This window comes from Gadus morhua, chromosome 18 (assembly GCF_902167405.1).
Source record: "Gadus morhua chromosome 18, gadMor3.0, whole genome shotgun sequence".
Taxonomy (NCBI): domain Eukaryota; kingdom Metazoa; phylum Chordata; class Actinopteri; order Gadiformes; family Gadidae; genus Gadus; species Gadus morhua.
In genome coordinates this window covers 8,786,601-8,799,831 of record NC_044065.1, presented here as the reverse complement: position 1 = coordinate 8,799,831, position 13,231 = coordinate 8,786,601, and the positions used below count along the sequence as shown (strand labels likewise).

Below are 13,231 nucleotides of genomic sequence, written 5' to 3'. Positions count from 1 at the left end.
TCACTGTGTTATCACTAATGATAGTATCATCCTTTTATAATTTATCAATCCCCAAAATTACTGAAATCATTAATTGTAATTACTTTATATTTTAATTAATAACATAATCATTTTATTACTGCTAACATCTAATTGATCTAATATAATCTATCAATAACTAATATCAATGATCTTATCCTTTTGTCCATTTTAAACCCTGCTCAGTAAGGCTGGGGATTGGTGTGTGTGTTTGTGTGCGTATGCAGGGTGGGGCTCCCCAGACATGCTGATACAAAGTTGATAAGAGAGCAGCTGATTGAAGAAAAGAGCAAAGGTGGAATAAAAAGTTAATTTATTAACAGAACACACATAGACCTGAGACTCCAAACAGTGATGATTTAAAAGCTTTGAACGACGAAGACGGAATCAAAAGGTCCTCCGAACTGAGTTTATCGCAAATATTTACAAGTTTACACCTCAATATCCGAGCGGGTAAAACAATATATTTCCATGAATGACTTTGCATATCATCCAAAATCAATCAGATCTGCCTCGGCCTCCTCCCCTTCCTGTCCACGTCTCAGCCGCTCAGCGATCAGCTCCATGACCTCCTTTCCAAACTCGGTGTGTAATTCAATAAATTCCTCCTGGTGTCCCAACCCAAACTCTAGCCACTCCCTCTGAGGCGGGGCGGGCCCAGATATGGGCGCCACATTTGCATTTCTCTTTGGCCACAGTTTCGGAGACTTCCTGATTGCTGCATTGTGGGGGACGGGAGGGGCCGGGAGGAGTTGTTTGGCCGTGCAAGAGGAAGCTGTAGCACCCGGAGGGGCGTAGGGCGCCGGTTTGAGGGGGACGGGACGGGACGTCCCGCCTAGCTCTGAGAGAGAGAGAGAGAGAGAGAGTTCTAGGTGAGATTGGATTCAAAATGTCCCCTACTTTTTCTGCCTTTTTTACGCATATTCAGGAGTTTTTAATTCCAAATTCATCATTGTGTGACCAGAAGGAGAGTTCGCTTAGTTAGCCTGGCTGTATTTGAGGTGATTTTTTTTATTTAAGATTAATGATAAGAGTGAGGAAGACAGGACGGTATGGGAGATAGAGGGGAGGACATGCAGAAAATGACAACGGGCAGGAGTCGAACCCCGGTCGCTGCGATGAGGACTGTGCCTTAAGGGAAATCCCTCTCCATGTGAGCCAGCGGGGTACCAACAGGGCGCCCCCCCGATGTTATACACTTTTAATCACATTCCAGAGTCATTAAAAAGATTTCCAATGTGTTCTGAATAGTGGCTTATTCAATATACTACAGACGTAAACTACAACTCAACAAGATTGTAGTTTGTCTACTTTTTCTTCTATCATGTCTCAGTGAATGCAGAGCCATTAAGGAGCAAGTAGGGGTTAACGCCAGAGCATCTTGCTGTACGAAGCCCAGAGGGAAAGCGAGGACATCGGGGATCGAACCCGCAACCCTTCAATCTCTCACCCCGATAGCGAGCCTCCAGGTCCATCAGTAGGAGCTGCAGGTAGGCGTGGTTGGCCGAGAGCAGGGCTTTGAGCCAGCTCTCCTGGGTGGACTGGTCCTCGGCGGCGAGCTTGTACACGCGGCCGCCGGCCACGTGAGACTCGCTCCAGACCACGGAGAAGGCGAAGCGCTCGTCCGACTCGCAGAGCTGCACGCTGCAGCCCTCCAGCACCAGCACGCCCAGCAGCTCGCGCTCTGACCGGCGCTCCTTGTAGAACAGCAGGTTCCCCTTCAGGACGAACCAGCGCTTCTGGTAGGACGAGTTGCGCACCCCCTGGCCGATGACAAAACAACACTTTCAATACAAAAGCCAGGCCTTGTAATTGTTGACAACCCAAAAACGTGTATTTTTTATGATACTGTTTTTTTTTTTAAGCTTTATTGTGCCTTAATGGACAGGACAGGGAAGAGCATAGGAGCACAGGTTGGGAATCGAAGTGAGGAGGTAATGATCAATAAGGTTTGAGGTATGATTGACCTTCTTGTAGAGGTAACCCTCCTTGTCGACCGGGGAGTCGCAGGACTGGTAGTGCAGCAGGATCTTCTTATGAATCTTCATGTCAAAGGTCGAACATTGCTGGACTCACACGAGACACCGAAACAAGTGACAGTTGGGAGTGTGTCTTTACTGTGAGCCAACAAAAACACATCACGATTCTATTATGTAAAAAAAGTACGTGGTACTTTTGCAGGCAAAGTCCGGTGACAAATCATTAATTTGAAAGTATTATTTTTCTCCAGAATACATCAGTCTTCTATTCTACCAGGGTATAGATGCAATCTTTTACAAAAGGGGTTATTTTTAAGTTGTGAGGTTATGACGCGTCCAATCTCTACACCACCATGACCATCTTCATTTAAGAGATACGTTTTACGAGTTCCCCCCAAAATGAATTGTATGAGTGTCTTTTAGATCAACTGATGGTGGCGGTGTTGAGCCGGAGCGAATAAGTTTTTTAAATCGCAGACCCGTCTTAACTAATTAAACAGTCAAAATAAAACACGTTTTAATCGGCAATAATATTTCTTAACACACTGAAAGGAAAGAATACCGTAAAAGGAAAACAAAACTGCTTTCAAATAAATGAAACGTCCTGGACTCGGCACGCGTAAGAACAGTATGCAACCATGACTTCCCGACCGGGTTTTTCCTGAGCAGAAGGTATGCAACACGACATACTGTCAGGTCTATTCAGAGCGGTTCCTTTTATTAATCTGTAATTTGATATTCAGCCTCTGTTCCGAATACAAACCCGTACCTTCCACGCACTCGTTGTGCCTCGTCCTTGCACAGCTCGTTCTCATCTGGAACATAAGTCAATAAACTCCCAGCCACGTAAATATCTGTAGGACTCACCTGGTGCGTCTCTCAGCTGCTCTTCACCTGGCGGCTTCCGGGGTCTCCAAGGTAAAAGCCCCGCGCAAGTTCAACCCACACGGACAACGACCACAGCTCCGCCGTTAACGCCCACGACTTGACGCTTCCTCGTTTAGGTGGTCAACAAACATTAAATAATGCCCAAACTTGGTTCGTCGACTGCGCCACCGACTGAAGAAAAAAAACAGTTTCTTGCAGGTCGGAGGAAGGCGGAGCACTTTATAAACGCCAGTCACTGTAGATTGCATATGCTTCTCTATCGTCATCATCACCATCATCATTGTGCGATCAGGGCTTTGTGTGGTAGTGTCTGAATCGTATAAACGCCTACCTTCTATTGTCGCATTGGTTTGTACTGTGCTTGCGTACATATATACATTTACAAAAAAATATTTCTTTGTTTTTGTTATTGTTTTAAATTGTTATAATTTTAAAAGATTTGAGCCTCTGATCCATAATAAAAAAACATTCCCCTGAGCGTCAAACCTCGGCTTCGATCGTACAATTGTTTAAGATTTTTTTTTTAATGCGTTAACTAAATCAATAGCATGTTTATTATCATCTTCTTGTCCCCGCCATAAAGATCATATAATTATGTACTTGTTCAAGTATTTCTCTGGTCGTGACACTGACCCGCCAGAAGAGGGAGCCGGCGTGCGGAGTAGTAAGCAGGACAAAAGCATTGATGCGTTTGATTAAGCCTAGTCGTTTAATTAAATCAAATACTTACCTCCATTCGTAAAGATGATAACAAGTCATATATTAACCACACACACAACTAGAGGGACGGGCTTTGTTCCTTAACGTAAACATAGATGCTGCTTTTTAAACCTATCTTCACAATGTTTGTCATGTTATCTTTTGAGTAGATTTTGTATTTTGTGAGCTTGTGTGGATTATCTGATATAAAATGGATTAAAAAAAAGTTCACAAATTGGAAAATTGTCTCTGACCCTATCACTCAAAGGTCTGTTCCGCTAGGTCAGCCCATTGAGCCTAGTCAAGACCTCTAGCTTAAAATCAGTCGGGTAGCGCAGTACAGTATAGGGAGCAGTACAGTACATGTTGCAATGTAATACAGTAAGGGTAAAATTCCCGTGAATTTAGAACTGAAGCATGTGCCTTGTTAGCACAAAATAAAACTTAGGGTCAGGACGAGACGTTACGGGTTACGTCATAGTGTTAGGCTATGAGTCATGAGTAGGGCTGTAACGATACACAAACTGACGATTCGGTTTGTATCACGATTTTTGACCCACGGTTCGATACATCCCACGATTTTTTTAAATTTAAGAAGCATTTTATTTAACACTTATATAACAATTAACTTAATGTAAAATGTAATAACAAATAATTTGGAACACTGAACTGATTTGAACAGAAAGAATATTGCTAAAGCTAAATTAATAAATATATAACCAAAGATTGCAGTTGGAGGATGCTTGCAGGTAGGCAAAAACCAGTTTGGTGGTTTGGTCAAATATTCTATAGCGCTTCTTATTAGGCTATGTAGCTTAAATAATGACATAATCAGGCCGTATAGAATGCAACAAGTTTAATAGCCTAATTTTCAAATAGATGGGAAAAAACATGAACGTTGCATAACGAGGCATAGTGTTACGAGTAGCGTATGTGTGTGTGCGAGAATGGCAGTGTGCGTGTGTGAGTGACGTCAGCGAGTGAGTGGACGAGCGAGGAGAACGAGTGGTAGCGTGTGTGTCTATTGAAGAAACTAACGAGTCTGGTAGAATAAATTACCCATCCTGTCAATAATCGGTGGCCGCTTCATTCCGCAGACCAACTGCCGGTCAAATCACACAAAACAATAGAGACAGGGATCACACAGGCTATTTTTTTCGCGCTTGGCCAACTCTTGATAAATGTCGTTCATATCGCATGTGAGGACTTCGACGACTGTGGAGAAATGCAATCCACCGTAGCCACGGAGAGCTGTCATCACAGAGAGGGCATCTCGTCGCAGACTTGCGGCATCGATAAGAGGAGCGGTGTCAGCAGACTATTATTTAGACATATTATTAGAACATTTCAATCTGACATTTTGACCGGAGAGTTAGAAAGGGCGTATCGCGCTTCTGCCTTCTCACACGCGAGACAGGTTCGTGGCTTTGAGTGTCGCGATTTCGGTTTCGATACGCGTATCGTTACAGCCCTAGTCATGAGTTATGGTTAGATTCTGTATTCTAGTCAGAGGTTAAGGTTCAGGGTCAGGGTTTAGAAGTTAGGGCTTGTAGTAGATTAAATAGGTAACTTTTGAGGCCTTGCTTCCTGTCCTCGTGATCCACAACACAAATCCACATAAAGACACCTTTGACTCTTTTTCATCAGCTAGAACCAGAGTCTTTCTCAGCCGTGTTCAGAACTAAGGTTTGAATCATGTCACGATTTGCTTCGCCAATGCCTTGGGCGGTGGCAGTAGAAAGCGTTGCTGTTAACCATGCCAAAGACAGTTTAAGCCCATCGTGGAGTATCGTGCCATCAGTAAAACGGGAACGAGGCGGGAGAGTGTTCAACCTTTGTGCACCCCAGATACAAGTTTGTATGGAAAACCGGCCCACACGGGTGGGCGCGCTGATAGAGAAAGGGGCTTTTGTTCCAGGCTCTGGACGACCAGGATTCCTATACCAGAATTCCTATACCTATACCAGAATGTGGCCCAGCACTAGGGGAACCATCACTGCTTCCTGAAGGCCGGGTGTCGCTGTTGGTGAATCTTCTGGTGGCGTTTGAGGTTCTCTCGGCGGCTGAAGTTCTTGCCACAGTGGCTGCAGTAGTAGGGCTTCTCCCCCGTGTGGACCCTCATGTGTTTGTTCAGGTCCCCACCCTGGCTGAAGCTGCGCTCACACTGGCTGCAGCGGTACGGCTTCTCCCCGGTGTGGGAGCGCTGGTGGATCTTCAGGTTGGCCAGTCGGCTGAACGTCTTCCCGCACAGGAAACACACGTGTTTCTCCTTCCTCGTCAGCAGCTCCATCCTGCTCCTCCAGCTGTCCCTGGCGCCCCGGCCAGACCTGGAGAACCCGAGCCTCCTGCCGGCTGCGGGGCCGGGATGTTCCTCAGACCTGCTGGGTCTGGTGGCGCCGTGAGGAGGCTGTCTGAATGACACCGCCTCCAGACAGGGGGCCTCCCAGTTGAAGTCCACCCCGCTGTGGGAAGGTTGTGGTTGTACTGTACTGTTATGGTTTGAGGGAGGGCTGTGGTTAGAGGGAGGGTTATGGCTAAGGTTAGGGCTGGGTTCTGGGGGCTTCACCATAATGCACCCCCTCTCCTCCTCTTCCGGCTCCCTCTTGATGAACGCCAGGCTCAGAGCCAGCAGGTCACCTGACCCAGAAGAGCTTGTTTGATTGGTCGAGGCCGCGTGGACGTCCCAGCCCAGGTCACCTGACGTAAAGCCAATAGTTGATTCCCCTCCAGCCTCACGGGATGACTCCACTAGCTCCATTTTGCAGTGTTCTGTGATGGTGAACCTGGTCTTGCAGTCCACAGGGCTGTCCTGGCCCAGGTATCCAGCCTCCAAAATGTCTGGGTCCTCATGCTGGTGGATGTACCCAGGCTCCAGGATCTGTGTTTGGCTTGGTTCTGGGAGCAGCAGTCCACCAACAGCGCCAGGTCTGGATGACCCGTCTCCAAACGCAGGCTTATCTGGATGTAGAGGAGCTGAGAGGCAGATACAACTTTTTCTTAGCTTCAGGGATTTGACGGTGCGGTATTTTAGACATGAACTTAAAAACAGTGAGCCTATCTACACCTGGATGGATGGATATCGTATGGATATTGTGTAGTCATTCTGGAAGTTATATGAACATAACTTCAACTCACATGACATTTCAACTAATTTGCTTCTACACGGTTTGTCTCAACTACAAGCTTACATTGAATGACTATGCTCCTCTCCTCAGTGTAGGAACTCTTTGGTCCACTTCTCACCTGCGTCATCTTTGAGTAACCTTTCCTGGAGTTCCTGCAGTCTTCTCTTCAGACTCTCGTTTTCCCTCTGGGTTCGGGCGGTTTTGTCCTGGTACTCGGAGACAGTCTCCTTCACCACCTCCAGCACCTCCTGCACCGCTGCCGACAGCAGCTTGGCCACCCGGCAGTTCAGGCGCTCCAGCTTGGACATCCTAGCGCCGAGACAGCGTTGTTATGAAGCTCGTTCCCCAAAATAAACCCTGCTTTGGTACTTTAGCGCTCATTGCTTCAATAATATCTTCATATATATAGATCTTTATCGTAACTAAGAACAACGCAACTTGGAAGAATGACAATTTTTAAACCCCAATTTCGCAACTCCTTGTATCTTATATGCTACTTTTAAAACGTGAACGATTTAAATTGTTTTACATGCAGTAATATATACATTACGAAACGTAGTATGCAATTATAAATGCATATTAAACACATTTCTCCTATCGTTTAGAAGAGGTAAGAACTCCTCGATGAACGAACTGATGTGCGGCTTATAAGAATATAGGTTCGAATCCCTTTGGCAGCAGACTAATATACGTATTGGACGGCTGAATGTAAATAAAATTATCACTATAATAGCAATTCTTCGTTTACCTTAGCGATGAAGATCTTTCTTTAGATGTTGAATAACTATCGAGGAGGAAAACAAACCAAGACGCGACACGTGACGTTTTTTAACGCCGGAAACATTTCATGTCCATCCAGTATAACCTGTCAAAATAAAAGTCTCCGTCCCAATCGTAACCACATTTTACTATTTGTATTTATTTATTCACAATCATTCGTTCTATCTGGCATGAAATAATTCTGTGTGGACACAAAATTAATCATTAATCTGTTTGAAAACAACAAGTCTCAAACTGCGGTACCAAATTGCATTGCTATCCTTCTTTAGCCACTGCGAATAGATATGTCATTTAAGAGCCGGTAGGGGTTAGCTGTGTTGCGCTCTTTACAGGCCACTGACATTTGGTTTGGAATTCGGTATCTTTTGGCTGGGAATTTATCTAGCGTCTACAACACCCCCATGTATTATGATTAAATCGCTGTTGATAGGCTCCCTGGACAGATTGGCTGAACATCTGAGGAGAGATACCTGAATTATGTCAGCTGTTGTTAAAGTGAGATGGCTTACAAGTGAAGTGTTATGAGAAAAGGTATTAAACTAATTATATGACGCAATGGTTGAAAAAATTAAATCTCATTGGTTGTTTAATGTGGTCAGCTTGAACCCATGCCAACCTGCTGCGTTTGGTTGGTTGCTACAGAAAGACCAGCCAATGGTGTAAAGTCACATAGAGTTATACAGCAGGTGGACAAAACCTCAATGTCTCATTGGAGAAATAGGTACACCAGGTGAGACAGCAATTGCGTTAAAACATATTGGCTGGATTCCAAACGTTTTTCTGTCGCATTTTGCCCACTGTTCCTGTCAAAACTCCTGTTATTTCCTCTGTCTTTATGCCCACAGTTAAAATTGTGGAATTGCTGAATCTGCTTGACACAAACCAAGGCGGCCACTGAATCGTCTTGGAGGGCCGAGGATACATCAGTGTATCCTAACCGTAAGTGTTTTAGTGATTCTTCCACGACGTCCTCAGACATTTACACACCATGTCGCCGCAGGGCCACCAAGTAAAACAAACAGGGTTGGCTCAAGGTCGGAAGATTGTGACGAGTCCTCCTTTATTGTGATACTGCTGGTGCTCCGAGCTCGAGGCATCAAGCCTGAGCTTGAGCATGAGGAAAATGTATTGAATCGTACTGTCCTAGCAGGTTCAGGTTTGCACCAGGCGTGGTGTGTATGGGGTCACTTGAGGCTGTAGTGCCGGTCCATGTGGATGCGCTGGTGCTTCTTCAGGTGGCTGGACTGGCTGAAGCGCTTCCCGCAGCGCAGGCACGCGTAGGGCCGCTCCCCGGTGTGGATGCGCGTGTGCTTCTGGAGGTTCCCTATGTGACTGAACAGTTTGCCGCAGTGCTGGCAGCCGTACGGCTTCTCTCCCGTGTGGCAGCGCAGGTGGCTGCGCAGGTTCCCCATGCGGTTGAAGGTCTTCCCGCACAACGAGCAGTTGTAGGTCTCGTCCGGTCGCCCGCCGCCCCCCCATCGGCCGGGGCCCCCCGCCGCAGTCCCCCCGGCCGCCGGGCCCCCGGGGGCCAGCTCCTGGGGACACTCGAACTGGAAGGAGTTGACGAAGGAGCTGAGGCCGCTGGACTCGGCGTAATTGGCCGGGTCGTCCGCGACGGGGTCCTGTGGCGCGGCGTGCGGTGGTACGCCGCTCCCCCCGCTGCCCCGTGCGTCGTCCAGGGTGTCAGGCTCCGTTTTGATGGGCGGGAGCGTCAGAGAGCAGGTTGGGTGTACGGACGTGGAGGTCATGTGGGTCATGGGGTTGTTCGGCTCCTCGCCAGATAGCCAGTAAGACATGTTACCCGTCATGGTGGCGTTCGTTCCGTTAGACAAGCGGTCAGTGACAAGACCAGGGAAACTGACGCAGGCGGCTTGGTCCAAGTCCCTCGTGTACAACACCTCCTCCTTCCTCTCCTCCTCCTCTTCGTGTGTTGGAGACAGCTTTGGTTCTGGTTCCACCTCGTGAATCTCATTCTTTGGTATTTCATATTGGCTGGTTTTACTTAAGCACTCCGACAGTGAAGAGTTGCGATCTGTAACAGGCAATTATATCAGGAAATTGTACATGATCTAAAATACATGACTGCACACCGTGAGTGTTCAGATAATGACTGCCTTCTTTATTTATTTTTACTGACCTGCGTCCTCTTTGAGCAACTTGTCCTGGAGTTCCTGTAGTCTCCTTTTCAGACTCTCGTTTTCTCTCTGGGTTCGGGCGGTTTTCTCCTGGTACTCCGAAACCGTCTCCTTCACCACCTCCAGAACCTCCTGCACCGCCACGGTCAACAGTTTGGCAACACGGGCGTTCAGTCGCTCAAGCTTTGCCATTATGTGCGACTCTACACACCAATGATCTTAACGTACAGGTTGGGAGAGTGTGTGTGTGTGTGTGTTTGTGTGTGTGTGTGTTGAGATATCAGCAAGCGGTTTGTAACGCCTGAATAGCAACGCTATGGGAGCACAACGAAGTGTGTCAAGAATTGCGTCCCGTAGTGTAGTAAAATTAATAAATTATCTACGTAACCACGAATAAGATATCGCAACACACGACCACATGGATGACTAGTTCACATTTCAGAAATCTTTCACACAAATATTGTGTTTTCTGTTCGAGCCTCAGCTTCTTCCGTGTTGTTCGCGCTTGGCTTTGTGGGTAATGGAGTATTATCGCACCCGGATAGCTAGCTAGCAAGGTTACACTACTAGACAAAGTTAGGTAGATAGACTGCGAGGTCCGGCTGGGTTTTTTATGGTAGTTTTTTTTATTTGGAGTATAGAGATTAAAGACGAATTTGTTTCTTATTAAATCTTTGTTGGGCGACTCTAATCATACAACTTGTACCCTATTCAGCCTCAACCGTCTCGAACGAGTTGGCCATAAAAGATACAGTACACAAAAATAAACAAGGATCCTTTCACTGCAGGAGGACCGACAGACACGCTTTGGAAAGCCTTGGTAGGTTTATAAATATATCATATGATTATATAAGATAAAGTGCTCCCTAAGGTAGCTGCCAATCAGAGGTTTAATTTACAGTAGCACTACATGATCACTAAAGTAAGATTGTACATCCTTATGCATGAGAGAACTATAATATTCATTGTTTTCCAATTCTTCTCATGTATAGAATACGTTCGTTACAGTGATTCAATAAAGGTAAGTAATTACTAAAGGACAAAAATTATAATAAAAAAATTAAATACATTCCACAGCCGTGACAAAGCCAGTTGATAGCCAGACAGGAACAAGGATACATCACGATTAATATTTATTACAACATCAAAACACTAATATAGAATCTGTCTAACAAACTAAAACATTGCAAAAGTAAGAATTATGATATTTGCGATACAGATCAAATCAAACCTGGAAAACATTGAGTTGGCACTAACTGAATCAGTAATTCAGCATCTATTAAAACATATGGTCCAATGAATTTCCTTCTTCAATGGGTTCCACAATGACTGAATCATAGAGCTTACTGAAACCAATGTCATCAAAGGATTCAGTTGGGGGTCACACCTTGAGCAATATCCCTGAGAAGTGCCTCCTAAGCCAGCCTCATCAAGGTCCACACAGTCATGTTTCGGTCATGTGAACATGACACGCTCTACTCCTGACAGCTGTTGCAGGTGACATATCATCTTATAGGTTTAAGCTGTATTATTTAAGGCTCTGGTAGCAAAGCCTGTTTTCTTATAAAGCAGGAGACCTGCGAAGGAAGCAGATCAGCAAAGATAAAACACAGTTTATACATGTCTAAAACCTCTAAAACACCCAACTCCCTGTAGTGTACATAATCTGCAGCACTGATCATCATGTTTCTTTATACAAACTAGAAGCATAGTGCTCTAGTCTAGACCACTGCCTGATGGGTGAGCTTGTGTTTCTTGAGGTTACTGGAGTGGCTGAAGCCCTTGCCACAGTGTTCACAGGTGTATGGTTTCTCCCCAGTGTGGTAGCGGAGGTGGATCTTCAGGTAGCCAGAATGGCTGAAGGACTTTCCACACACCGGGCAGCAGTAAGGCTTTTCCCCAGTGTGGTAGCGGAGGTGGATTTTCAGGTAGCCCGACTGGCTGAATCGCTTGCCACACACTGAGCAGCAATAAGGTTTTTCCCCAGTGTGGACCCGGTGGTGCTTCTTGAAGTCTCCAGCATGTTTGAATGAGCGGCCACAGAGCGTACAGCAATACCGCTTGGGTTGACCCACTGCTGTCTGTAACGTGCTGCTCCCTGGCTGACTAGCAGCTGCTTTGGCTGGTTCACAGGATAGTGGGTTTAGGTCAGAGCCAGCCCAGTCAAAGGGTTCTTCTGCCCCGGTGTGGTTCAGAGCAAAGGGTTCTGATCCGAAACAGGATGGGGGTTCATGGAAGTAACCTGGTGGACCCGACTGAGCCCAATCAGGCTCGGTTTTGATCTGCTGCGGGGTGAAAAGGGTTGGAGAACCAGGACGACTGTCTCCAGGGAAACGGTTTAAAGGAGGGCCAGTAGAACTGTTGTGATATGGCATAGGGATGACAGAGCAGTTTTGATTGGACATCGGGTCGGTCTGAGGAATGGGTTTGTTAGACGGGCCTGGGTCGAGATTGGGTCCATGGCGTTTCTGCTGCTGGAGGAAGGAGCCGACAATGGACTTCAGTCTGGCAGAGGCCTCGTAGGGGAGAGCACCAGTAGAACCCAAGAAAGGATATGACTCCTGATTGGCTGCTACATCATCATCATCCATCTCTTCTTTGGCCTCGAGGGAGTAGCGTCCCATGTCAGCCATGCCCGGGTCCTCCGGCTCGCCAACTGGACCCCCACTGTCCTGTGATCTGCCTCTCGCAACTCCACACTGGAACATTTCCCGCTGATTCACCTGCCCAGGTGAGCCTGGATCCTGTAGCGCATCAGACTCTCTCTTTACTGGTTGCGGCATCGAAGAACATGGAGAACTCACGGACGTGGAGTTGGAGATCATTTGGGTCATGGAATCGTCCTGATCCTCATCAGGGATCCAGTAGGCCCCATCCGAGTCCCTGGAGAATATCAAATCCTCCTTTCGTTCCTCCTCCTCCTCCGGCTGGGCTGGAGATAGTTTCGGTTCTGGTCCCCCACCAGGAATTTCATCCTTTGCTCTTTCATGTTGGGTGGTTTTATTCAAACACACAGACAGGGCAGCGATGCGATCTGTAATGACATACAACGAAGTTAATGACTACCTTCTACCTTGTCTGTGAAGACATTCGGTGGAGTTTTTACCTACCCGCGTCGTCTTGAAGCAACTTGTCCTGGAGTTCCTGTAGTCTCCTCTTCAGGCTCTCGTTTTCCCTCTGGGTTCGGGCGGTTTTGTCTTGGTACTCCGACACCGTCTCCTTCACCACCTCCAGCACCTCCTGCACCGCCACGGTCAACAGCTTTGCCACACGGGCGTTCAGTCGCTCCAGCTTGGCCATTATGTACGGCTTACGATGATCAGCAAAGGAGCCCGACTGCTATCACCTAAATGTTTTTTGGCTCGCTTGCAACGTTCGGGAATACAAACTAGTGTGTAACGGATAGTCTAGTATACTTTACATAATCTCTACCTCATCCTGAATAAGAAAATACCGCTATTTTTTAAGGAAGACCTCTATATACAACCCGACATCTTCCATGGCATTTTTTTTGTTCCTAGACACAGCTTCTTCCGTATTATTTGCGCAATGCTCTGTGGGTAATGTAGTCTTGTATCTGCAGGGAATTAATTCTCCAAACTTCTCT

At 46.6% G+C, this 13,231-nt stretch overlaps 2 protein-coding genes across 4 annotated transcripts; both read right to left on the bottom strand.

Annotated features, from left to right (window-relative positions):
- Positions 1–314: 314 nt before the first annotated feature.
- LOC115531087 (sesquipedalian-1) lies at positions 315–3,169 on the bottom strand. 3 transcript variants are annotated; one of them, XM_030340116.1, is made up of 4 exons: positions 2,865–3,169; positions 1,986–2,084; positions 1,469–1,781; positions 315–859 (listed from the first exon to the last, which is right to left on the bottom strand). In XM_030340116.1, the coding sequence occupies exons 2-4, from the start codon at positions 2,064–2,066 to the stop codon at positions 507–509; spliced, it is 747 nt and encodes a 248-aa protein (XP_030195976.1). In that variant the 5' UTR covers positions 2,067–2,084; positions 2,865–3,169; the 3' UTR covers positions 315–506. The 3 variants fall into 3 exon arrangements, with proteins under 3 accessions (XP_030195976.1, XP_030195975.1, XP_030195977.1); XM_030340115.1 differs by having other exon boundaries at positions 1,986–2,135; positions 2,865–3,142; XM_030340117.1 differs by lacking the exon at positions 2,865–3,169 and adding an exon at positions 2,767–2,832 and having other exon boundaries at positions 1,986–2,135.
- Positions 3,170–3,571: 402 nt separating this feature from the next.
- LOC115531592 (zinc finger protein 252) lies at positions 3,572–13,168 on the bottom strand. The gene is made up of 5 exons (XM_030340946.1): positions 12,735–13,168; positions 11,349–12,658; positions 9,627–9,756; positions 8,701–9,521; positions 3,572–5,694 (listed from the first exon to the last, which is right to left on the bottom strand). Exons 1-5 carry the CDS (start codon positions 12,922–12,924, stop codon positions 5,578–5,580), a joined length of 2,568 nt encoding a protein of 855 aa, XP_030196806.1. The 5' UTR covers positions 12,925–13,168; the 3' UTR covers positions 3,572–5,577.
- Positions 13,169–13,231: the final 63 nt, after the last annotated feature.